Genomic DNA, 26749 nt, shown 5'->3' on the forward strand with positions numbered 1-26749 from the left:
AACCGCTCCAAACTCGATTGCAGAAAATACGACTTCAGCCACAGAGTGGTCAATGCCTGGAACACCCTACCTGACTCCGTTGTTACAGCCACAACCCCTCACTGCTTCAACCTCAAACTGTCTACCGTGGACCTCACCCCATTCCTAAGAGGTCCTTAAAGGGGGCGTGCATAAGCGCACCAGCGTGCCTACCGTCCCTGTCTTACTGTCCCCATTTATCTGTATTTACTTCCTTTGTTCGTGTTTATGTTCCTACCTATACTTGTTATCTTGTACATGTTTGACAAATAAATAAATAAAATAAATATATAAAACAAAGGGTCACATGATAAGTCACATGGCTTGTTTGCTACTCATCATTTTTAGAACTTGGTGTGCCTCCCGGAACCAATGAAGCATGAGTATCAAGGTACCACTGTAATTTTTTGACATTAGCAAAGAAAAACACATTTGTCAGTTTGTACATAATAGTATAAACATTTTTTTTTCTTTATTTGACATTTGTTTTTACAATATAGAAAAGTGTATTCTTTTAATAGGTCTAGTAATATAAATTTTTATCTATTTTTGGATGAAAACCATAACTAGAAAATTTTCCCAAATACCCTCCCCCATCTCAAAATCTGCTAATAAGGGGATGCAATATAAAAGCATTCTGGCTAAGCAGCTCCTAATTATTGTTATAGGGACTTTGAAAGAAACACTGCAGAATCTCAGCTGACAGAGGATCACAATGCAGGCATAATTTTGATAAGCTGCTATCAAGATCTTGATATATTTTACTAACCTGTGAGCACTTTCATGCAAACAATCAAGAAAAACTGAAAGGGGAGAAAATCCAAGCTATGTGAAAGAGACAGCTTGTTTTATGAGACAAAAAACTAGTTTTCTTTGATTGCACCTTCTTCAAATCTTTTACACACAATTCCATTATACATAATCTACAACCAGAATCCAAACTTCACAGAAGGTTTTCTGCACACTTATAAATACACATCACAAAAAAGGTGCAAGTTACAATAAGACACAGAATATGTACAACATAAAACAAATGTAATTCTAGACAAAGCAATACATGTTTGAAAAATAACTTGATCAAGCTTTACTTACCAACTTACACTAGTTTACATTTATACAAATCTTGTTGTATGGACATTTATGAAATTAGTAAAAAGGCAAGTCTTCATCTAATCAGAAAATTAACAAACTCTTGCCCACCCAAAAATAATTCTATTTGTAAAAGAATTATATTGAAATAAACAGGTTCCCTTTCAGGGTTGTGTGTAATTTAAGCAAGTTTGCTATGTACATATATACTGTAATACAATAGAACGTGTGTTTGTGTGTGTATGTATATCTATACACATCCACAATTATATGGAGAAAACATCCATTTTGAGTAGAAAAAAATGCAGCACTATAATTACAGAGCAGGCTACATTATCTAGCAGGTGCTTGCTAATTCGAACATGAAACTTAGATATTCATAAACTCATTGAAACAATGTCTTCACTACAAAACCATGCAGTTGTCTTTCACATTTTAATAGTTTTTATCGCAAAGGTTCTCTCTCCTAAGCAATTCCATCCAAATAATGTTATTCCACTCTCTTCTCTCTTTCCCAAGGAAATCTTTTAGGTTTTTGTCCTAAGACTATGCTTCTAATATATACTTTTAAAATATAAACTGTGCCAATTCAGTAACAAAAAGAATGAACATAGCTTGAAATTGGTTTGAACACTGCTAAAAAAACATCTCGGCTGAATACTTACTGGGACTAATGCTTGCTCTTGGCTGAAGAAAAAGATTCACCACCTCAATACCTTCCCCTCCCTCTCCAGTTGAAATATGCATTTTTATACGATGGATCTAACTTGCTGCGCAAGCAGATGTGGCTCTACAGACTTCCACTGTCTTATCCACTTCAATCATAACCCAACAGACTGAAGTCGATGCATGAAAGCTCACGGACATCAGTGAGCACAAAGCTTATCATTATCGCAGAGTAGCCACTTGTTCATCCTACTGAACTCTAAAAAAAAGACAGCCTTCAAAAGTTGCACCCTCCACGTTGCGCCATGCACAATTTAAAAAAAAAACTCATGCAGTTCTTATAAGAGCAGTAAATGAGCTACGTCCAAGAAATTCACTGACAATGGATGAGGACCATAGTAGGAAGCGTACTGACTTCTTCCCTTTCCATTTAAAAATATTTTTTTCAAAAGCAATTTCACCATGCGTAATCTGGAATCGAGGCAAGAAGATTTGAGAAACGTCAGAGACCCAAAAGAATTGCTTCTTCTGGAAACTCAGACAGTATAACAAGAACATTGGGTCATTTTACACAACTAAAGGTAGCCTCTAATTTTAGCACTTCCAGACATAGTGGGTTTCTGGAATCCTCAGGGATGGGGGATTTTGTGAATTGAAATCCAGACTTTGGGAAGTAACCCAGATTTGGGGAAGTCTAAGGATTATCTTGGTCACCCCTTTATAATTAAAGGAGAAATATTGCCAAGTGTTCCTTAGTTTAGAAACATCCGCGGTATTGCTTCCGCTAACAAATATGGGCATGATCGTCAATTTATTTCCACCTATTCCAGCCGTTGAGTATGAATAAAATGTAGACAATACAAATATAAATTAAGATTAAATTAATTAAGTTTTTTTTTTTTATTAGTCTACTGGAGTATTTGAAGGAGCAACTGGGAAACTCAATAATTGACCGATAGTTAGATTCTAAAGAAACAAGAGCCGGGTTTGTCCTCATTTTGTTGTAGGGCATATAGCAGAAATGTTAAAAATCTAATTACACTGACGTTTGTCAAATAAAATGCCAATCCCCTTGAAAGCCAGACATGAAAATGTCTTATTAAAATTTGGAATATATATTATGCAGTGATGTATTTTTAAAAATGTACCAAAATGATTAAGATATCAATTATCACCTTGATCTTTTTTCTATCAATGTTATATATCTGCAGCTACCACTGCTATGGTGTATTTAATACTTTAAGATCAACAGACAAGGCACTGTCACTGAAATTAGATTGTGGCCAATACGATAACTTTTAAATGTGCATTTTTAAAGCTGTTTTTCAGCAAATATTTTTTAATAATTTCCCGTCAGCATTAACTCACCCACAGATGTACCACTGCCTATATTTTTGCAAATATAATCTGTGCTGTGATGCTGATTGAATGGGCTGGAAAAAAATCTATCCAGTATACGGATATTGTTCTTATAAGAATATCCAGGCATTTCAATTAGTTTTGCACAAAAACTAATTTGCTCCTGATAGACTGACTGGTTTCTTTCTTTCTTCTTCTTCTAAATACAAAAGTCAAGCATAACAATTGCAAATAATAATTTAAAGAATTGCTTCTAGACTACCCCTTTAAAGAGAACGAAGGGAAGGAAACCCTCTAAACTTTGCACTTGCTGTCCCATGTTGTTTAAAGGTTGAGAAGAAAACGCATCTTGTATCTGTGAAGCAAAAGAAAGTTAAGTTAAAAGCCTCATGGCAAAGTTCCTATATTAACAATACACCTGTGGAAACCTCACAGCACCAGTGAACAAACGAAGAATGCTGCTGTGAACCAGGAAAGTGTCCGTGTGCCTTTTAGTGTCCCAGTCTGAGCAAAGCCCATTTTTTAAAGAATCAGCAGTTCATGGCACAAGGATCACTCTTGGACTTTCCTGCCGAGTTAATGATTCTCATTAGACAACGTCCAAATTCCTCTAGAATCATCCGTTCCGCTACTGCTTTTGATTTTCCTGCTTTCTCGGCCTGTTCAGCCTGTGCAAGTAAACAGTCACATGTCGCATCAGCAACCTCTTTTGTTACAAACGTGAAGGGTAACCTGGAAAGTGGGGGGAAAAATCATGAGTTGTTTCCATGCAATGCAGCTGTAACAACCACACTTTGGGTTAGCCGAGCTATTCACACACAGCAGGAGGAAGGTTCTTAACAGTGCTAATATATTTGAATTATATTTCACTTCCTTTTCTCTGTCCTCTCTTTCCTCTTATATTTTGCTTCCTTTTCTCTTTCCTCTTCCTCTTCCCCTTTTCTCTTGTTCTGACCCAGCCTTCTCAGAAGCAAGAAACAGATTCTCCACAAAGGAAAACCCCTCTTTATTTACACATTGGGAATTAACTGCCTTCACCAACAGAAATCGCAGGAGGAGTTAACTGAAACAATAGTCCTTATCAGCTCGTTATGATAAATGCAAGGCTGTGAGCTCCCAGCAGGGAGGCTGCAAATTAAGCCAGTTCAAACAGAGAAACAGACAAACCTCAGTTCTGGCAAGGCAGTCTTTGTCACAGGAAACACACAAGGAGCAAACTTTCCAGAAATGCAGTTGTCTGCGGGAAAAACCAAACCACTCCCCTTTCCTCCTATTTATTCCCCAGCCAGGGAGGGGCCATTCAGCGTCCACCTTTGTTTTGCTTCCCATTGTCCCATTGTTCAACTCTCCTATCTGCTTTGCACATATGCGCATCTGGAACAAGCCCCAGCTGTTCCTTCTCCTCACTCATCTCTGATTCCAAAGGCAGCTGCCTCTCTGGCTGGGAAATGCCCTTGGCCCTGGCTCTATCTTTGTGTCCGATGCTGAACATCTATCAGAGCCTTCCGCAAGGCTCCAGAACGGGCCCAAGTTCTTCCTCAGCCTCTTCATCATCTGAATCTGGCTGGCCGGCCACAACATCTCCTTCCTTTATGCATTCGGCCTTCTACAGATTTTAATTAATCAACCCCACAGCTCGCTCTTCGGGTTTAAAGGCACTGAACCGTTAAATCTACAATAGGGCAAATTATAAACCAGCACCCCTTCAACTGTGCACCGTATTTCACTCTCGCGATCACTAACAGCGGAAGCCATGAGGGAAAAATAAAAAGAGTTTAGCAGCTAGCAAGGGGAAGAGAGGAAGAAAACACTTAGAAATGGTACAGAGCTAGCAAACCAGAAGTGGACACACACCTTCCCCCTCCGCTTGTCAGCACTGGGGCTGGCCTGGTTAAAAGATCTGAAATCTGCGAAGACAATTTTGTCTTGGCGGCTGTCTGCTGCTGGACTCGCACTTCAGCAGCATCAGCCAAGTGCATCAACGTTTTCCGTTCTGGGCTTTCTTCAAAATTCTTGCAGCCAATACATTTGCAAATTGAAGAGCACATGATCTTTGCCTACAACGGAGAGAAATCCAAAGTCAACCAAATGCACTTTCACTGGGTTTTACAGAGCTGCATGGAACATACAGAATAAAAGGACAAATGTATTACATTTGGCGCTTCCTCTTTCAGTGTAACCTCAGTGAGAAAATTGCTGGCAAATCCATGATAATGCAAGTAATCATAATTAAGGATGACCCGTTTTTTTTTCAATCCAACTCTGTATGTGAAAATATTCTTGTGTTGGGGGTGGTTTATGCAAGTATAAAGTAGATTTTTTGACCTAAAGAAGGTCAGTGAGTCTTCTCATCTGCACAACTCTATCTGGCGCCTACACTGCAATCTCCTTAACCGAAGACAAATTCTCCATTGAGATATTATTTTAGTCTGCTATTTCTCTCATTTAGTTTTGCTAATTATTTTATTACGAAACAATTCTTTAAGTTGTGCATTCTGAAGCCCAAATTAAGGTGAATGGTGCTATAAATATGCTTGAAAATAAATACCAGATTGCCACCTCAAAAATAATACAGATTTTCAATTTCTGTCTCATTTCTGGCAGGGAAACACGTTTACCTTTAATGAACTTCTGAAACTGTATGATTGTGACATAGCTTTCCTGATTGTTTTTGAACCTTTTTTATAATTAAAGGTGTGGCTAGCATTTTTTTAATTTATAGTAAAAGCATTTTGACAAATAGTATAGAAAGTTAAGACTAATAAAATACTAACTAATTTGGAATGGACAGGAGGAAATAAAATGGAATCAAATCAATTTTATTGATCCTAAAAAGTTTATTACTGTGAAATATTAACCCAGTAATAAGCTGTTCACAGTAATAAGCTTTTCAGGATCAATAAAATTGATTCTATTGATTTGATAAAAGAATTTTCCATCTATTGCTCGATTAGAATATAAGAAAAGGGGAGTAGAGTTTTTACTTTTCTCAGAGACCTACAATTATGAAGCTTTTTGTACAAATGATATTCATTAAAGTAATCTCACAAAAAGTTATCAAAATAAAAGCTGGAAAATCCTCAAAAACAGTCACTATCAAATACACAGAAAGATTACTAAACAGGGAGAGAATGGTGGAGGGCCTTTACGGAAGTGAATTCCCTCTATTAAGATCTATCAACATTCGGAATTTTTTTAGAAGTGAAAGTATTTTTATTAATTAGGTTTTTGGTGACTGAACTTAACTCTGGATTTTTAAGAGATGTAAAGTATTAATATCCCACATAAATTTTAAAACTAAGTGATTATATATTTGAAATAATAAATTTCACAAGACTAAACAAAGAAAGCATCGCCACAAAGCTCCTCTTTACCTCATAGCACTCGCAATAATTTTTGAGGCATCCAGACCTTTTGCAGTTACAACCTTTGCTGTGTCGCCTGTCCGACTCGCCTTCCTTTCCCTTCCCTATTTTAGGTTTAAAGGCTTCAGGATTTCTGTCCAGGCAAGCCTAACAAGGTAAATGTAAAAAGAGAAGAGAGGAGAGAGGATAAAAAAGAGAGAGAAAGAGAGAGAGAAATCAATTACAAAAAAACCTAAAATTCAACTTCTGTCCTGTGCAGGAAAAACTGACAAGAACATCCATCTAACATAGTAAAGGCAACAGCTGTGGTTTTCACCTACTGTTCAGGAAGAAACTCATGGCTACCGTGAACTTGGGAAATGTATTTCCCTAAGGTGACACAGGATTATTTTTTTTAAAATATATATCTTACCTTGATTGCTTTTTGCCTATCGTTTTCATGGTCCAGGTTGTTATAACAATTTGTACAGTTGCAATTGTTACAGAACTCCCCATTTGCAAAGCAATCACAGTATCTGTAAAAGAAAACAAAAAAAAATCTCTAATGATGCTTGACTAATTCAGTGCAGAATTTCTGACTGCTTCCTTCTTTCTCTTCCACATCCAACCACATAGAATCTCTTAAGTGCTGGGAGAAACGTCTGGACATGGAGAGTGGCAACCTGCTGGACTTTTATCTGAAAACATCTATCCAAACCTATGCAAAGACACGTGTATGTGTACGTGTGTGTGTGTGTGTACACTGGTTCCTTTATTTGTGAGCGTGAGCATGTTAACCTTGGACTTATCAGGAATTCTCCACATGACATGAGCCATAAAAAATGTCCAGGCCCTTTGAAGGGAACAAAATTAAAAACCAGAAACAAGGGCTGCCTCTAAAGAAAACACTTTTGACATTCATCTCACATGGAGCTCAAATGGTCTCCTCCTGTCCCCCTCCTCCTCCTCCTGATTCAATTGACTCCAACCTTGCTAGACTTTTGTAAGGCATTAAAAACCTGAGTCTTCCCAGGCATGCAGACTGGAATGTTAGATGTGTCCATTTTGAGATATGATATAGCATTATCTATCTTATTGCTTATAACATTTTGATAGCTACCCATGATCAGATTTAGAAAATTGATTAAATCGATACAAAAATAAGGAAATAAACTAGCAGGGACTGCTCCTAAAGGAAAAGGTGAATTTCTTTCAGTTTAGCAGCCATGAATTCATCCTGGGAATAACCTGTAGATATCAGAAAAAGTAATGTTGCTTGTACTCCTTTTTCTGCAAGCCCAAGTTTACTGTTGGTCTTCTCCCAAGTCCGAATCACTGAGCTACAGATCACTGCCCAGAGACCTGTTCTAATCATGCAAATGGACAGTATCCTTTCAGTAGTTTTGTACAGAATAATTTTTAAAGTGGAATCCCTGGGGAAAATGTGGCTTTCGTTCTTCCAGGTTTTCTTCTAATATACAGCAAAGCATCGGACACAAAGATAGAGCCAGGCCGTCCAGCGTTTCCCAGCCCGAGAGGCAGCTGCCTTTGGAGTCAGAGATGAGTGAGGAGGAGGAAGAGCTGGGGCCTGTTCCAGATACGTGTATGCACAGAGCAGATAGGAGAGGTGAACAATGTAGGACACTAAACCAGCTCGGGAAGCAAAACAAACGTGGACGCTGAATGGCCCCTCCCTGCAGGCTATGTGTATAATACTCACAGCTTAAGACAGAGTGACTTTGTACAATTGCAGGGCTTTCTTGGACGGTTTGCAGATTCAGACGAGATTATTCTAGAAGACAGATTTCAATATCATTTTATTTATTTATGTTTCATGTTTCTAAACCACCAATCAGCCTCAAATGGGCCTCTGGGCAGTGTACAATATAATATAATCAATTAATGATATGTAGAAAAATTAACATTAAAATTAAGTTAGGATTAAAATAAATAAATAAATGAATAGAAGAATGACATTATAAACTTCCGAAGGGCAATAATCCCAAAATGGCCATTTAATCCTGGTTATTACAGGCAAGGAAGGGGTTCTCATGGGGCTAGCCCATCCCATGGTTGTATGGTCCACCCACCCAAGGCCACAGAACCAAATTTTGATCCCTTTGCAGAAGGCTAAAAGAGTGTGGGTCTTCAAGGGCAACAGCAGAGAAGGGCTCTCTTCCTAGACCCTGCCAGACAAAACACCTTGACTGACAAGGTTTATTTTTATTTTATTTATTTTATTTGGTTTGTCAATTGCTTACAAGATAATAGATATAAGTAAAAACATAGTTATGAATACATGGATACATATAAGAAAAATAAAAAGAAACAATAGGACAGGGACGGTAGGCACGTTGGTGCGCTTATGCACGCCCCCTACAGACCTCTTAGGAAAGGGGTGAGGTCAATAGTAGACAGTCTAAGGTTAAAGTTTTTGGGGTTTGGGGAAGAAACCAGAGAGTCAGGTAGAGTATTCCAGACATTGACCACTCTGTTGCTGAAGTCGTATTTCCTGCAATCAAGTTTGGTGCAATTAACCTTGAGTTTGTATCTATTGTTTGCTCTTGTATTGTTATGGTTGAAGCTGAAGTATTCATTGACAGGTAGGACATTGCAAGCAGCACACCTTCCCTGCCTGAATGAGCGAGACGAGCTGATGGGATGGAGTGAAGCCCCATTTTGTTTCCCAGAAGAATATGACATTTCTGAATTGTCTTATGATTCTTGACAAATGCATCTTTTCTTTTATGTACACTGAGAGCATTTGCACCAAGGCAAATTCCTTATGTGTCCAATCACACTTGCCCAATAAAGAATTCTATTTATTCTATTCTATTCTTTTCATCTGAACAACATAACATCCCTTCACAACTTAGCCTGCTCAAGTCAACTCAACAGGTTCCACAATCAGGGGACAGAAGTGTGACTCACAGATAAGCATTTCAAGAGTACAACGTTGATATATTATGAGAAACAAATTGTCTAAGACACCGAAAGAAGCAGAGCCTATCTGCTGTGGCTTTTCTCTTGGGTTCCTTCCAGGAGGACCCATCTTTAGATGAGAATCATGTGCAACTGGCCATCCATCCATTCCAATGAGTAACAAGCTATCACCTGGCAACAGTGCCTAAATTTCCACACGAATCATTGGTGTCCACTTAAGCAAGTATGCCCACATTAGCAACAATCCAAAATTCACAGGTGAGCTCTTTTGGAAGTCATATGCATGTACATACTCTAAAAACAAACTTATCCAGGTGGCAATTACAAAATTGCCCCTTTTTCTAAGAAACAGGGGAAGACAATTCCAGATAGGCCATCTTCCTGGACTGGCTTTTCTTTTATTGAATTCTTCTGTATAAAGACCAAGCCTAACAGATGGCTGCAAGGTTACATTCTAATATTTGTAAGATTCTATCTCTATGTTTATCTATTTTTAACAGTCTGTTTTCAATTTTTTTTCTGTCTTGTGACTCTGGGATGAAATAACCAAATCAATAACACACAATCAGGTAGCCAAGCTGTATGCAAAGCAAAGAAGGACAATCTTCAATATCTAGTGTACGTAGACAAGGCACTGCAGCAGCTGTTTTTTATTGGCTGAACATTAAATACTTTTCCCAATCTCATCTCCTTCCATGTAGCATGCATGTTGCATAATTTATGTAGACAATACCCACCCATTGAATGGAAGCCGGGCTTGGGTCTGGATACTTGATGTCCCACTAAGACTAGTATTGCTCGCTATGGAGACACAAGATGGCTGCTGCAGCTTAAAAAACACATACACACAGTTAATGCATGACATGCTGCTTGTAGGTGAGGATTTTTCATAAATAGCTGCATTAATCCCACACCCTTCTTTTCCCATATTTAGAACATTGGTATTTTTAAACAACAGAAACTTTGTCCTGAACAGTATCTTCAAATTTAGTATAGGTACAAGGATAGCTTAATCTCTTGTTATTTTAGTTGCAATTTTGATTATGAATAAAAGCTTAAAGTGAAAAAAGAGATAGGCTAATTTACCAGATGTCACTTAAAAATAACAGCCTGCTCAACTACACGTACATAAAAAATGTTATGTTGATTTGCAATTTGTGCTGTCTAAAGTTTAGCCGGCTGAGGAATTCTGGGAGTTGAAGTCCACAAGTCTTAAAGTTGCCACGGTTGGAGACCCCTGGTCTAAAGCACTCTTAGCTTATAATTCTCTGCGGCTTCAAAATTTGCTTTGGGCCCCTTATTGCCCTTAGTGGACTTCAATAAAACATTTCTTTTCAGATCTTTTGAAACTCATTTTACAATACCGCCATTCCCCCCTCAATACATTTAAGGCTAGGTAACATCAGAATGAATAAGCATCTTAAGAACAAAATAAAGCTGACCCGAGTATTCATTCAGAATGTGTAATAAATACTGGACAACATTAGAGTTGAAGGGAAAAATGTAATCCAAATCGAGCTTGCGAACCCAATTTTCCCTATTCGTACCTTATGCTTTCCATAAAAGTATTCTGCTATCGTAACTTTTTCCCCCCTGCACCTTTTACACCAGCTGGCTGTTCTCCAAATTATGGATTTCAACACACAAAACCCTTAGAAGGTTGGTTGGGGAATTCTGGGAGGTGAGGCCCACACTATCTGAAGAAGGCATGGGCTACGGAAGACAATGTGGAAGAAGAGCTGCCCGCACTTGGCTTTAAATATTGCCAAGCTGAGTTGCTCTAAATGCGATACTGCAAAAATACATTCTGCTTAGCCATCTAAATTACATTACATCACACTTCATTTCTTACAGCTTTGTTCAGAATTTCTCCCCCTCCCCCCTGGATTTTAGGGAATAAAGGACATTCCCGCTTCTCAGGAGAGCAAGAGGGACAAATTCTAGGCTCCGTTAAGCAGATAACTGCTTCATATATTCTACAATGTTTAATCTCAACTTTTAAAATGGAGAAAACAACCCAAGATTTTTTTTCTAAGATTTAACCTTACTGAACCATTTCTCGCAGCAGTTAGAAATCACATCCTTTAAACCGACGTTTCTCATTGCAGTCACTTTAAGATGTGTAGACTTCAATTCCCAGAATTCCCTAGCCAGCATACTGAAAAGGTTCAGAAGGCTGAGCAACTGCCTCCAACTACCAAATATACAAACTCTCTAGCTCAGGGCTGTCAAATTCTTGGCCTGTGGCCCGGATGCATCATGCACTGGCCACACCCATGCCCAGTTTAGCGAAGGGGAAAGAAGTCCCGATATGTCACATGATGCCACCGTGACGACATGAGTTTGACATCCCTGCTCTAGCTTCTCCTCCAAGAGTACTAGTTACAAACACTATATATTATATTTGTAAATTCCTTCTCATCATCTCATACCTGTGTAACATACTGAGCTGGGAGAAATGCATATCCCACGTTTCCTGTGCCATGGGCAGGGGCCAGGACAGTGCCAGGGGGAAGGTTGGTGAGGTTGGGTTGGATTTGTGGCAGTGGTGTGGCAGGCATAATGAGTCTCTGTTGTGGCTGGCTTGTGGTAACTATCTGGGAAGTTGTGTTCATTGGTTTGGGGGCCACCTGCAAGGAAGGAAATATTCAGCATATCTTTCTTGTGCACCGAAGTGTAATCTTTTGCAACAAATAACTTTGTAAGGATAGTCAGAGTTGAATTAACTGAAAGTTTCTGTGAAAAAACTAGGGATTCATATGAAGCCGGTGTATGTGGAACTCACTTGTTTGACTGTCTGCGTTGCTGGGATAATTGGAACAGACATCCGTACGGGGGTTGCATTCACCACCACTGGTTTGGCTGTTGAAAAGAAATTGCATCAGGTACAACAGGCAACTTGCTAGACGAAGACATTAAGAAAAGGATCAGAAGCTTCCTTAATTAGCCAGCCATCCCTCATTCTCCTCTATTAGAACGGAAGCTGGCAGTTCTATCTTGAGCTATGTCATATTCAGCAAGATACGCTACCCAGCATGTCATATCCTCCTGTCCATATATAAATAGCTGCAGAAAAATGTCATGAATTGCAAAAATGCTTGTTATAAAAGCCAGAATTTCGTTTAGAAATCTAATGTCGGGGAAACAAAATAAGAACATGGCACACGTAAGCATTTTGAAGGTAGCAATATAATTTCCACAATAGCATATATATGCATTCTATTTATTTGGGTAACTTTAATGTCAAAAATAGGTCTAAGCAGCTCTGGGCTGTTTTCAGGGTTATATATTTTAATTTCGATTTTCCTTCCCAAGAAGTATTGCTTATGTTGCTACGATTATACAGATAGTCCTCGACTTACAACCACAATTGAACTCAACATGATAAATTTGTCAAGTGAGTTTTGGCCCATTTTACGACTTTTCTTGCCACATTTGTTAAACGAACCCATGCGGTTGTTAAATTACTAACACGGTTGTTAAGTGAATCTGGTTTCCCCGTTGACTTCACTTGTCAGAAGGTCGTCAAAGGGGATCACGTGACCCCAGGAAACTGCAAAAACGGTCAGAAGTCCCCTTTTTTCAGGGCCGTTGTAACTTCAAATGGTCACTAAGCAAAACGTTGTTAAGTCGAGGACTACCTTTACTAGGAGGCTTAGTGGTATAAAGGCGGCATGAGACTTTTAAAAAATGATAAGGGAACATCCTAGAGCAGGGAAGTGCTTAGATCTGGCCCGTGGGGCCGCCCTGGAAACAGCGAAGGACCGGCCTGCGATGCCTCTGCCAATGAAAACGGAGCTCGGGAGGACTGCGCACGGACCTCCCGAGCTCCATTTTCGCTGGCATTGGGTTATAGGAGGCCGTCACAACTGAAAACAGAGCTCAGGATCCCGTTTTCACGTGGCAGAGTGCTCGGGCTGCCAGACGCCCCCGACACGAGTGAGGTTGAGCTGCTCACACCCACCCCGGCCCCCCAAGGTCAAACACAACCCTGATCCGGCCCTCAATGAAATTGTCTTTGACAGCCCTGTCCAAGAGGGAGATCTTCAACACAACTAAATAACACAGGTGCCCTAGAGGGAAAAGTTCAGCAAGAGAGAGGGTGGGGAGAGACTGTTGCAGTGGTGCATAACAGTAGTCTCCAAACTTGGCAACTTTTAAAGATTTCTGGACTTCAACTCCCATAATTCCCCCACCCAGCATGGCTAGGTGAGGAATTCAGGGTGTTCGAGTCCACAAGTATTAAAGTTGCCAAGGTTGGAGACCCCTGGCACATAGGAATGCTTGGAAGCACTCCACACTGCAAGGTTTTTTTTTCTACGGAGCCCGCCAACAATTCACAAGCAGGCTTAAGAGAGTTCCAAGATACACAAAAACATCGAGATTTCAGACACAACTTGAGTAGGGAACCTCCTCCCTCAAATCCCCCCCTCCCCTCAATTCCAATGAAGGCAAAAATGTGTCCAGGAGCCACGAAATGATCAGTGAGGGGGAGAATGGAAAAGTGGAAGTGGAAGCAAAATGAAGCAAGCAGGCGGGGAGATCACTGGGCCCTGCAGTGTTCTGATGAAAACCCCACTTGCAAACCTATTGACTGAAAGTGAGGTAATGGTGTGAAGTAGAATTGTGTAATTAATCAATAAAGCTTTATACCCATTTTTAAAAGAAAATATTTCAGAACTTGAAATAAAAGTGAACATAAATATCAGATCTTTATTACCTGGTTGGCTATGATCTAACACAAGCCATGAAAAATAATGCAACAAACATTACTGTAATTCTAAAGCACCTCCAAGAATTCTGAAGCAAAGCTGATCCTGTGAGTAAGAGGAGCAAGCTGTGGTCATAATTAAGTGGCATTCTCCAACTAAGCAAGGATTAATATCAAATAATCATATTTCAACCATAAATCAATCTTAAAACTATTTTAAAAATACACAACCATTTCCGGCTAAGCAGTAGGATTTCAACTTGCATAACGCATCTGCTCCAATTTGCCAATCTCATCAAACTTCCTTTGCAGCTTCCTACTTGTGTTTTTCTTAAGCACCTTCCAATTATCGCAAAATGTATTCAAATAAAGGCTTTGCTAACCTTGCTGCAGGGTTGCAGTGCTGGTGCTGGGATTCTGATTAGCTGGTTGTGCTGTACTACTGGCAGTTGTGGCAGTTACAAGCCGGACATAATGGAATTTGCTTCCAGGTACCTGAATCTGCTGAACATTGGGTGCCGTTGTCAAGGGAATGATCGTCTTAAATTGAGAAGTACCCACTCCCCCAACAGTGAGGGTCTGTACTGCAGATTTCACAGCCTGTTGAAACGATATAAAATTATCTTTGAGATTGCTGGCAAGCCAATTCTTCATTTCTAATGAGAATCAGCACAATTCTCCTCAGGTCAGAGACTAACACACAGATAAAACAGTGCTATCACACCGTTCATGATTAGGCCAGAAGCTAATTGCTGGGTATAGTAGAGTTACTTTATTCTGCATTGGCTTTAAGCTATTTCCTTTCAGCAGTGCTTTAATTTCAACTAGAAAGAAAAGGAAAGGAAAGGAAAGGAAAAAAGAAAAAGGAAGAGGAGAAGAGAAGAGAAGAGAAGAGAAGAGAAGAGAAGAGAAGAGAATAGCTGAGTTGGAAGGGACCTTGGAGCTCTTCTAGTCCAACCCCTTGCTTAGGCAGGAAACCAGACAAATGGTTTTCCAATCTTTTCTTTAAAACTTCCAGTATTGGAGCATTTACAGCTTCTGGAGGCAAGTTGTTCCACTGATTGATTGTTCTCACTGTCAGGAAATTCCTCCTTAGTTCTAGGTTTCTCTCCTTGAATAATTTCCATCCATTGCTTCTTGTCCTATGTTCAGGTGCTTTGGAGAATAGCTTGACCCCCCTCTTTTTTGTGGCAGCCCCTGAGATATTGGAACACTGCTATCATGTCACCCCTAGTCCTTCTTTTCAAGGGAGGGAGGGAGGGAGGGAGGAAGGAAGGAAGATCAATTGTGTCTGAAGCTATGCAATTCTGCAAATCACAATCTGAAGAACAGGCTTTCAGAACAGGACTCAGATTAGTGTGTACCTGAGCAGTTGTATTGTTAGCTACAGCTTTTCCCGGGGAAGAGGGCGTTGAATGCTGCACTGCGAGAATCTGCTGTCCCAGGGCTACGTTTAGAGGAACACTGACTGTTTTCTGTGGGGAGCTTGGAGGCTGCGAGGCGACCGACACCATCGTTAGCTGCTTAACAGGATCACACAAGTACAGAATCCCAACTTCAAAATATGTAACATTGCAAATGCGCAAGAGGTCAAGACTTTCCACAACATGGGTAGGCATAATGAGCAAGGGGGACCCAAAAGGCATTGGGGCTGTTTTACTCCATTTTGGAAAAAAGTAAACCTATTATCTACTAGGGAGAGAGGGAGAGAAAAAAGAAAGGAGGTAGTGGGAGGGGTGGGGGCAGTGGCAGCTACAAGTCTGTTAAATCCAGAGTTTGCACAGCTGTATTAATGTACAAGTGGTCCTCGACTTACAACCCACAATTGAGTCCAAAAGTTCTGATGTTAAGCGAGACAGTTGTTAAGTGAATCTGGCTTCCCTGCTGACTTTGTCAGAAGGTTGCAAAAGTGATCACATGACTTTGGGACACGGGAACCGTCATAAATATGAATCAGGTGCAAAGCATCTGGATTTTGATCATGTGACCCTGGGGCTGCTGCAACAATCGTAAATGTGAAACGTGGTCATAAGTCACTTTTTTCAGTGCTGCTGTAACTTCGAATGGTCACTAAATGAATTATTTTAAGTCAAGGACTACCTGTATCTACATTCCTTCACTGATTCAAATAATATTTTCTCTCATACTCATTTTTATTTGGAGGATTTGTGAGTTTCCCTTTAGCACAAATTCCCATGGCAGAAGGATGCCAAGAGAGCAGATGATTCTAAAACAGCTGAAAACCGCTGGGACCCTTTAGGGAAGTCCACTTTAAAATCAGACTAACTTAGTTTAAGTGGAACATACCAATCCATTCCAATCATTTTCATTCCAATCCATTTGTGCAAACAGGAGAATGGACTGTGGAACTTTTTAGCAATATGTCTCAAATGTGAAAACTGGAGACTGACATTCAATATATACATAAGCAATTGAAATGTTAAGTTTACCTTATTTGGGGATTTCAAAGGGGAGATTGCTATCTTATTTGGTGCCTCCTGTATTGTAGAACTTAAAGTTGTCCCAATAACTCCACTTTCAGATATAGTTACAGTTTTGGGGGGTGTTCCCGGAGCAGTCTGTGTAAGAACTCTACCTGTAAAAAACAAAAACAAAATTGAGATATAATCTTACCCATCTTCTCAGTTGATAAAGTGCATGATTTTCTGGTAAAGGCATTATAAGCACTTTCTATGAGCTAGAGAATTGGCTTTTAAAAGCAGACCACTTAACTTTAAAAATAAACACACAATTTAAATTTAAACTGCTGCAATTTTCACGTTTTGTGGCACTATAAAATATATTACATACTTCACTGAATTATTTATCTCTCTTGAATAGCTTACCTACTTTATTTTTTTTTTAAAGTACTTTGGTAATAAAAAAATGGTCTTCACTTAAAAATCTTAGTATAATCCCAAAATGCTGATACAATTTTGATTCTGGTTTTAAGTATTTGTTAAACACCATAAAAGGGTTGAAACTAAACCCTTGCAAGACCAAGTGGCTCCGGGTTTGGGGTTCGTTGGCTCAGGAGAATCACCACCTTTAGTCTTGGATGGGGTGGCACTACCCCAAACAGACTCTGTGCATAATCTAGGGGTTTTCCTGGACTCACAACTCTTGTTCAAAGTGCAGGTGGTGATTGTGGCCAGGAGGGCCTTTGTGCAACTCCAGGTTGTGCATCAGTTATGCCCTTTCCTGGACCAATGGTCCCTACTCACAGTCACTCATGCCCTGGTCACTTCCCGTCTTGATTATTGCAACACGCTCTACATGGGGCTGCCCTTGAAGAGCATCTGGAAGCTCCAGTTGGTGCAAAATGCACATGTGTCACCTCTCCTGGTGTGCACAGGTGTCACCTCTCCTGCAGGAGCTGCATTGGTTGTCGATTTGCTTCCAGGTGCAGCTCAAGGTGCTGGTTGTCACCTTTAAAGCCCTTCATGGCTTGGGTCCGGGTTATTTGAGGGAACGTCTCTTGCCGGTCATGTCTACCCAAACCATTAGAAGTAAGGAGGCAGGGAATGTTGTGGGTCCCACCCCTGAGCAAGATACACCTGGTGGGACCCAGAAGAAGGGCCTTCTCCATGGTGGCTCCGTCTCTCTGGAACATCACTCCCCCAGAGATTAGAATGGCTCCCATTCTAGCTCTCTTCTGGAAGGCACTGAAGATCTGGTTTTGCCAGCAGGCCTGGGGAACCCAGAGAGGGATAGAGCCCATCAAATGGCTAGTGTGATCTACTGTTGTCGGGGTGGGGATGGGAGTTGGTTTTTAATATTTTCCAAATTTTGTTCTATTGTACTTTACTAATTTATTTGATTCTTTTTGTTAGTTTTTTTATTTTTTGTTTTAAATGTGGTTTTACATTGTGTAAGCCGCCTCAAGTTGCCATGGCCGAATAGGCGGCAATATTAATTAATTAAATAAATAAATAAAATAAAATAGAAGACAAATAAATTTTTTTTATTAAATCTGATCAAATAATGCCCAGTCACCCCAATTAGTGAGACAGGTGGTATACAAATTTAATAAATTAAAATATTCAAGATAAATTTATACCAGAATTTAACTCCTTTTCCTCTGTAGTCCACCCCTCCTATGTACATTTTGTAACTGAATCTGCAAATGTTTGCCCCATAATTCCTTTGTAGTAAGAAAGAGAAGCAATTAATCTTGATTATAAGAGTTAATATGACTTTTTCCCCCTTGGACAAAAGAAAAAAAAGTAAATAATTCCAAACATTGTTGCACTGGAAAAAAAAAGATTTCCTAAGAAAAGATTGATGTTTTGCTCTAATAGAAAAATAAGTATGCTGAAATATGCTGAAATGGGGCAGGAATGCTTGAAATAATAAGTATGATCAATATATTGGTTTCTTAGCAACAAAACCTGTCAATAATTCCAAATGGAATGACAGCATAATTCAAAACCAAGCAAGAGAGCATTTCTGCACTTCATTACATATTCATAAAACTAGCAAACTTTCTATATTTAGCACACGGTAAGATGATTGCATGTCTTCCTATGTAATTAGTCCAAGATCCAAACTTCTAGAGATAACATTTTCAAAGATCCGTCTCATCCTGGGAACCCTTTTTTTTTAACTATTACCATCTGGCAGACAGTACAGAATAATAAAAACAAGGACAAATAGGTTGAAAAACAAGTTCTATCCCAGGGCAGTAGCTCTTTTGAATTCTGCTGTATAGTGCAGTGTTGGTGTGGTGTCGGGGGTTTTCGGTTCAATGTGTGGAAGATGAAGGATGTGTTTATTGTCATGGTCATGATGTACACTGAAGATGGTCTTTGATTTCGTTGTACGAGGTGCAATGACAATAAAGTAAACTAAAACTAAACTAAACTAAATAAGTTGATAAACTTTTATACTCTTTCTACTTGGCTAAAGAACAGTTCTTTTTATGGCTGCCATTCAAAGCACCTGTGCTTAGAAGAACGTTTATTTAAACCATAACATAAATCAAGAGCTTAAAAATCCCACTCCCTTTTACACTGAATGATGTTCTAAATTAAGTGTTTCTCAACCTTGGCGACTTTAAGATGGTTGAACTTCAATTTCCAGAATCCAGAGTTGAAGTCCACCCAAGTAACTAAAGTTGACAAAAACACTGCATTTAGAGCAACTTTCCTCAAAATAACACAATACACGATGTGTTATTGTTTGGATGACAACTCCCAGAATTCCCAGTCAGCAGAGCCGTTGGTTGCATTAGTTGGGAATTCTAGAATTCATCATCCCACTATATCTGAACAGCATCACTTCTAGCGCTGGTTCCCCTAATCTGGGTACCCTCCAAAGGGAGGGACCAACTCCCAAACTCCCCCCACCAGGTGTACTCTGCAGCAAAAGATGCACCGTAAATATCTGGAAAACAGAAAGCTGTTTGGGGGCTTTCCATGTCTGTTATGGAAGGGGAGAGACCGAAGTTTGGCAGCAACAGAGAATCCAGATTGATTTGGAGCTTTTGATGTGTTTGTCATTGAACAGGGCAGGGGTTGAGTTTAAAGCGGGTGGGGGAAAACGTGGGATCTCAGATTCAGATTTTGGGGCTTTCCCCAGATGTGCCAAGGTGACTTCTCTAATAAATTCTTACCTTGATGGATTTTGTCTCAGAGTTCTGAATTGTTTTGAGCGTTTCCTTGGAACACTGACACTAATATCCCGCCAATGCTTACAGGTAACATTGTTTTGAAAAATTTAAAGAAACCAGGAATGGAGAATCCAATGGAAAACTGGGAAATTAAAATCCATCAAATGTCACTTTATAATTCATTTGTTACTCCCCGGGTAAATATTACGACATGAAAAAAGCCATTAATATATATATATATTTAGATATAAACCTGCAATGACTGGTGATACTTGAGTTGTCTGTCCTGAAACTGCTTTGCTATTGATTGGTTTGGTGATGATGAGTTTCGCTATCACGGGGGCTGAAGTTGGTGTCCTGGTTTTCTTAGCAATCTAAAAAAACAATGAGAAATCCAATGAAATCCAATCATTGTAAATCACTGACCAATAAGAAGTAAGGGAGAATCACCCCTGGCCCAACTCCACCAAAACACACACACACACACACACACACACACACACAAGTAAAAGAATATCACATTAAATACAACAAATATTGTTATAAGTTGAGGACTACCTGTACTGGGAAAGGATCCAGCAAGTGAGGAATGGCTGTAGCCTAAATCAGGAATGTCCAACCCACAGCCCATGAGCTGCATGCGGCCCTGAACAGCTAGTGCTGAGACCCCACAAGATGTTATTTATATACATTGTGCATATTATATCTTTTACATGCAGCCCAAGACATTCCTTTTTACTTAATGCAGCCCAGACAAGCCAAAAGATTGGCCAAACATGGCCTAAATCAGTGATGGCTAACCTTTTCGGCACCAAGTGCCCAAAGTTCACACATGTATGCGCATCCCCAAAATGCAACGTGTGTATGCCCCGTGCATGCACCCCCCCTTGCATGCGTGCACAACCCCTGTGCATGCGTCCCACCCCGTGCATGCACGTGCAGCCCCTTGTGCATATGCCCTGCCCGCCCCATGCATGCGTGGCAGAGTCCGGAAGACCAGCTGAGCTGGGGTAACTGCTCGCATGCCGAGAGGGCTCTGTGTGCCACCTCTGGCATGCATGCCATAGGTTCACTATCATGGCCTAAATAGTCCTAGTTCTTTGCAGAGTTTAAGAAAGGGAGAATTCTTGGCCCAAGGCAATTATAATTTTAATGCAGATTGCATAATACAGGTAAGTATGCAACAGTTGCCAAGCATTTGAATTTTGATCACATAATCATGGGGATGCTACAAAGGTAGGGAGCGTGAAAAAGGGCCACAAGTCACTTTTTTCCCAGTGCCGTTGTAACTTTAAATGGCCACTAAAAGAATTGTTGTAAGTTGAGGACTACCTGTATATGCAGATGGGGGTGGGTGGGGTGGATTAGGAGTGTAATAGAGGTATGGGAGGCAAAATAAATGACTGTTAATAGATTCATATATTGGTTCACTACATGTATATCCTTTTATTATGAATAAGAATCTTCCCAAACTGGATTAAAAGCAAAAAAGCTGAAAGTACACACTGGGTAAAGAAAATGTGAAAAAGAACGAAAACTGTATATTCAAGCACATAAACATAAGCAAAAATTTAAACCTCAGTTTAGCAGTGATTTGTGGGGGTAATTATAAGCGCAAGAACTGTAAGTCTTCATGCCTGTCTGAAGAATATTCCTTTGGTTTTGGCCTATTGTGAAAAGCAAAAACAAAAGTTAATTGTAAATATAGATTAATCATTTTTTTTCTTTTTCATAATAGGCCAGAAACAAAGGAGTATTCTTCAGACATGGACATGAAGACTTACAGTTCTTGAGCTTATACTTACCCTCACGAATCACTGCTAAACTGAGGTTTAAATTTTTGCATATGTTTATATGCTTGCCTATACATAGTTGCCATTTCTTTCCACATTTTTCTTCACACAGTGTGCACTTTCATTCTTCACTAGACCTGAACAAGACCAGTCTTAAGGCTGGTCTCCAATCTGCCAATTTTCACGTCTACTAATCATCTGATTGATCGGTTGACTCTAGAGAACTGATCAACTCAGTAAGACTCTGGATAGCATGCAACATTAAAAACAACAGAAACCAAAATAATAAGGAAAGAGTAGGATATGTCCCAGAGGAAACATTCAAAATGAATCCCGAAAGAGGCTGACCCCCTCAACAAAATCAAGTCCTGGGGGAAAGTCAAGTTTCCAAAAGTTTGGTAATTTTGAGCAAACACTTTCTGATATGTGCTGCTACAACCTCATCTCGATGGACAAGTTAGTTTATTATTTAAAATTACTCATAATCTCCGCTGTCTTTTAACATCCTTGGTTTAGAACTTGCTTTTTTAGACATTTATTGAGTTGGTTTTTTTTTAATCTGGCCAGCTGTCCTCCAGACCAATGGCTGCCGCCAAAGGGAATTCCCAATGGTACATCAATTTTATTGCAAAGGGAATAATTGATAAAAATCCTTCTTACCTGCACTGCTTTTAATTGCTGGGACTGCAGTACGGATGACTGGTTTGCCGTATTTACCAGCTGGCACCCTGGAGCCAAGGTAGAGACACCAATGACGGGTTTCACCTCTGACCTTCCGCCAATTGTGACCACCTTGAACTGCTGGGCTGGAACTTTGGAGTCGCTTGCTTGTAATTGCGATGTGGTCTTCTGAGACTGTGACAGCTGGTTGTGGGGTAGCGCTAAGACAATGGGTTGTCCGGGCTTGCCCAGAGTTGTTACTATGAGTTTTTGACCTTCCTGCTTTATGGCCTGTTTGCCAATTTTCAAGTCCGTTGCTTTGTTAAGAATAATTTGATTGGCTGGTAGAGAGACGGGAGTCTGGGTCCCTAGTTTTTGGAGGCCGCTTTGAAAAGAAGGTTGTGCAGTCACACTGGCATCAGATTTTACAAAGGCAGAATTGCCGGTAATGGGGCTAACACAATTGCTGGGCAATGTGACAGATTCCGTAGTGACCGATGGTGCGCCAGTAGTAGCATGATCATCAGCGGAGCTTACATTTGTTATTCCCTCCAGTTCTGTTTCCATAGGAATATGGTCACCCACAATTACAGCTTCGATGTTTTCATCTTCCTCCAATGTTATACCTGTGTCCATGATCTCTTCGGGGAGCAAGCTATTCACTTCTGCTGACACAACCTCCATTTTGCAGACGTTGATGGTAGTAGGTTCAACAGAAGCCACTGCAGTGATATTTTTTTTAAAAAATGTCCAATTTTCACGTTCCACCAAACTATATAACTTGAAACATCAGATGTGTCATAGCTGGACAGCTATATAATTGTGGAAGTGATATATTAGCAACTGTGGATAAATATATCATTAGCATCCCTTCCCCCATACATACAAATCTATTAGCTAATAAGAATAGTTACTAATTATATCGAAAGGATTATTACACCTCAGAAACCAGGAGCTTGGGCTGCAAATCAGAGTACTCCCAGTTCTAATCACTATTAGTCATAAATATTCTGAATAATCAACAACAGGATCTTTTTCAGCTTCAGGCATTCTGGGGGAGCCTTCCTCCCTTCCAGGATAATGCTTTAATGCTGAAAAAATTCCCATTGGCAGAAGCATGACTTATATTTGTGACTGGAAGATACTTTGTTTTTCTATTACATAGGGAGAGGATGGTTAACCCATTACTCACCAAAATATAAACTATAGCCAAATGGGATTTAATTTGTTTTAAAATAACCTCCTTTGTTGACAACGTAAGCTTTCATTATACCAAAACACTGGGCTGGCAGGATTTTTGTTGGAAATGACAGTACAGAGGGACCCTTCTTCAACAGCGAACTCTCTGAAAGTGACCCCTGTGTCAGGATTTTTGTTGGAAATGACAGTACAGAGGAACCCTTCTTCAACAGCGAACTCTCTGAAAGTGACCCCTGTGTACAACAATATTTATAGATTTATTCAAAACCTCCCAGTGGCACCATTGCTGCATGAAGAGACTTGGGTTGGGGCAAGAAGGGGGCCCCGTGGCTAGCCAAAGCAGCACTATAACTCCATTTCTATAAAACAAAATACGTATTAAAGTATTATTGTTATCCAGCTTTACAGAAGCAAAGTATTGAAAAGAATGTTGGGAATTCATATTTAAACTCAATATTATGATGAAAGTAGGGAGGGTGCAAAATGCTTGACATGTTGTCATTATGTCTAGATAGGACATTGGTGCCATGCAGCGGTGACAAGAGATTTTGTGAAATAGAAGTATTTCTAATTACCTGAATTTCTTTTAAATTCCTGTTGCTTCACATCAGGGCACCTCCAAAAACATCATCGTGCAGCACCATGTGCTGCAGCTGCAAAAGATAACAATGTTTGTTATTTTCAGAGCCATCCTAAATTGAGAAAATGCTATACTGTCAGGATATTTTCCTTCACCTTTGATTTTTTTTTTGTCAAGGTCAATTATAGATACAAAGTGCCTGAAGGCAGAAGGGGCCTGAATGGGAAACAAAAGGCTTCAGATGAATCTGGCAAGATTGAGGGGCTTTAGGTTGTAGGGTCTTTTGGATTTGGATCTTTGGGGCTCTCAGTGGGGTTGCATTGCCCTAAGCAAAGTGCAATCTGAGGCCCTTCTGGACTCACAATTCCTGCTCAAAGAGCAGGTTCCAGGCATGGCTAGGAAGGGCATTATGCAGCTTTGTATTGTCACCAGGTGTGCCCATTTCCCAATGGACTACTATAATGCGCTCTGCATGGGGCTACCCCTTCAAGAGAATCCAGAAACTTCAGCTGGTGCAAAATGTGGAGGCCCTGGCCGTTATGTCTATGGAAATTCTCAATCACCCAGGTCATGGTTGTCCCAAAGGTACTTTTTCCAAAAGGCAAAGTGGATTTCTTGGGTTTTTCTTTGAAAACATTTCGCTTCTCCCCCACAAAGCTTTTTCAGTTAGAAGCTAGAAGCAGTTTCAGTTAGAACTGAAGAAGCTTCTTGAACAAGAAACAAAACATTTCAGAAAAAAAGAAAGAAAAGAAACCTGAGAAAGTCCATGTGCCTTTTGGGAAAAGCATTTTTGAGACACTGACAGTGATGTGTGCCCTAGGACTGCACATGCTATACCTCTGATCCAGAACTGAACTGGTTGCCAGTTTCCTTCTGGGTCCAATTTAATGCTGGTTATAATCTTTAAAGCCTACATGACATGGGGCCACATTATTTAATGGATGTGTCTGCCTAGGAACATCTATCCATCATATCAGGTCCAGCAGGAGATGCACGTTGTGTGTCCCTTCAGTCAGGAAATGTATGAGACAGGGCCTAGGAGGAAAGCTTTTTCTGCCTCTGCCTATGACCTGTGAAACTTCTTTCCCTACAAGGCGAGGCTCGCCCCAACATGTTTCAGAAGGCCAATAAAACAAGGGTTGATCAACTAGCTTGGGGAGCCCATGACAGAGTACAAGTACGACCACAATTGAGCCCAAAATTTCTGTTGTTAAGTGACTTTTGCCCCATTTTACAACTTTTCTTGCCACAGTTGTTAAGCGAATCCCTGCAGCTGATAAGTTAGTAACACTGGTTACTCAGTGAATCTGGTTTCCCCATTGACTTTTCTTATCAGAAGGTCACCAAAGGGGATCACATGACCCTGGGAGACAGCAACGGCCATAAACAAGAGCCAGTTGCCAAGCATCTGAATTCTGATCACATGATCATGGGGAGGCTTCAAAGGCTATACCTGTGAAAAACAGTCGTAAGTCACATTTTTCAGTGCTGTTGTAACTGTGAAAGGTTACTAAACAAAGCGTTGTAAATTGAGGACTACCTGTACAGCATGCTAGATGGCTCTATGACATAGAAATAGAAAGCACTCTCTGTATGTTTTGCTACCACTTTGTTGTTTTATTTGTTATCTTTAAAAAAATTAATTCACATTGTTTTAATCGGTTTCCTATATTTTTATTGTTATTATGTATGTGGACCAAAGTAGCTGTATCAGATATGTGGCAAGACAAATGTGATGAAATAATAAATAAATAAATTTTCAGGAAACCATTATAAAAATCTGGAGTTTTATTAGCTGTGTGATAGTCATATATTGACTGAAATACTTTTAAAAAGCAAAGATGTTCCAAAAAAAATGCCACTCAAGAGTTATTGGCAGTTGGGTGGCGCATAAGTTCAATCAATTATTAAATTATTATTAAAAGATTGCATCACTAATATTCAGATATGAATCACAGCACTAATTATTGCAAGAGCACTTCAAGTACACTTTTCACGGAGAAATGTATTTCATATACATGGTTTAATGAGGTACCTGAGAAACAAAGTGAGGACCATAATTTTTCAAATGAAAATTATGACCCTGTAAAGATTTGAGAGTAACTCACCCAAGCACCAATAATAGTTTATTGCCCACAGTAGTCAATTTACAATCAACTAGGGTAGGGATGGGCAACTTTTTGATGGTTACATGTTTCAGCATCAAGATATAAGAACAGGAGTACAGATAATATGGCATGACTTTTTAAAGTGAAGTTTTTTAGAGAGTTTCAGGATTTTCTTGTTTTAAAACTCTTAAGTCTTTTTTTTTTTTGTAATACTGAGTGTTTATATCAAAATGGAGAAAATCATGTCATTAATTTCAGCAACTACAGTCAGAGTTGGCTCTGAAACTACAATAATAATAATAATAATAATAATAATAATAATAATAATAATAATAATAATAATAATAATAATAATCTGGAGCAAAGGATTCAAGGACTACATGCAGACAGACAGGTAGTATATTTAGATATTAAATGAATTATTCCATAATTTGTTAACCGTAGAAGAAAACTGGCAGCTTATTTTGTTTATAACTCCTTGGTTTTCATCAATTCAAAAACTGGTGTGCATTTTTAACTGGATGTACCACTCACAAGTTTACTATACTATTTTTTGAAAGAAAAAATCTGTAAAAATTATCCATCTTCTGGAAACCCCTCCCATTTTTCAAAACCCGACTTCAGGATCTGAGTGGGAAATGAAGGAAAAATTACTACAAAAGAACAG

General features: G+C 39.6%; 1 protein-coding gene across 12 annotated transcripts in view; it reads right to left on the reverse strand.

Moving 5' to 3' along the window:
• Window positions 1–457: 457 nt before the first annotated feature.
• Window positions 458–26749, reverse strand: part of LIN54 (lin-54 DREAM MuvB core complex component) — a 34041-nt gene continuing 7749 nt past the window's right edge. For 2 of the 12 annotated variants that reach the window (XM_026676423.2, XM_026676425.2), the window contains exons 2-15: window positions 23970–24047; window positions 22195–22916; window positions 19995–20115; window positions 16581–16726; window positions 15495–15653; window positions 14514–14730; window positions 12205–12281; window positions 11852–12049; window positions 10157–10248; window positions 8197–8268; window positions 6910–7012; window positions 6507–6644; window positions 4987–5189; window positions 458–3864 (exon numbers count right to left, since the gene is read on the reverse strand). In XM_026676423.2, the coding sequence (XP_026532208.1) occupies window positions 3663–3864; window positions 4987–5189; window positions 6507–6644; window positions 6910–7012; window positions 8197–8268; window positions 10157–10248; window positions 11852–12049; window positions 12205–12281; window positions 14514–14730; window positions 15495–15653; window positions 16581–16726; window positions 19995–20115; window positions 22195–22878 (2412 nt within the window). In that variant the 5' untranslated portion in view covers window positions 22879–22916; window positions 23970–24047 and the 3' untranslated portion in view covers window positions 458–3662. Of the gene's footprint in view, window positions 3865–4986; window positions 5190–6506; window positions 6645–6909; window positions 7013–8196; window positions 8269–10156; window positions 10249–11851; window positions 12050–12204; window positions 12282–14513; window positions 14731–15494; window positions 15654–16580; window positions 16727–19994; window positions 20116–22194; window positions 23007–23969; window positions 24048–26749 lie in introns of all 12 variants that reach the window. The other 10 variants (XM_087962798.1, XM_087962796.1, XM_026676426.2 and 7 more) reach the window with 7 other exon arrangements.

Source organism: Notechis scutatus, chromosome 4 (assembly GCF_049901735.1).
Source record: "Notechis scutatus isolate UNSWTSFEM ecotype Mainland chromosome 4, rNotScu1.2, whole genome shotgun sequence".
In the NCBI taxonomy this organism is placed as follows: Eukaryota; Metazoa; Chordata; class Lepidosauria; order Squamata; family Elapidae; genus Notechis; species Notechis scutatus.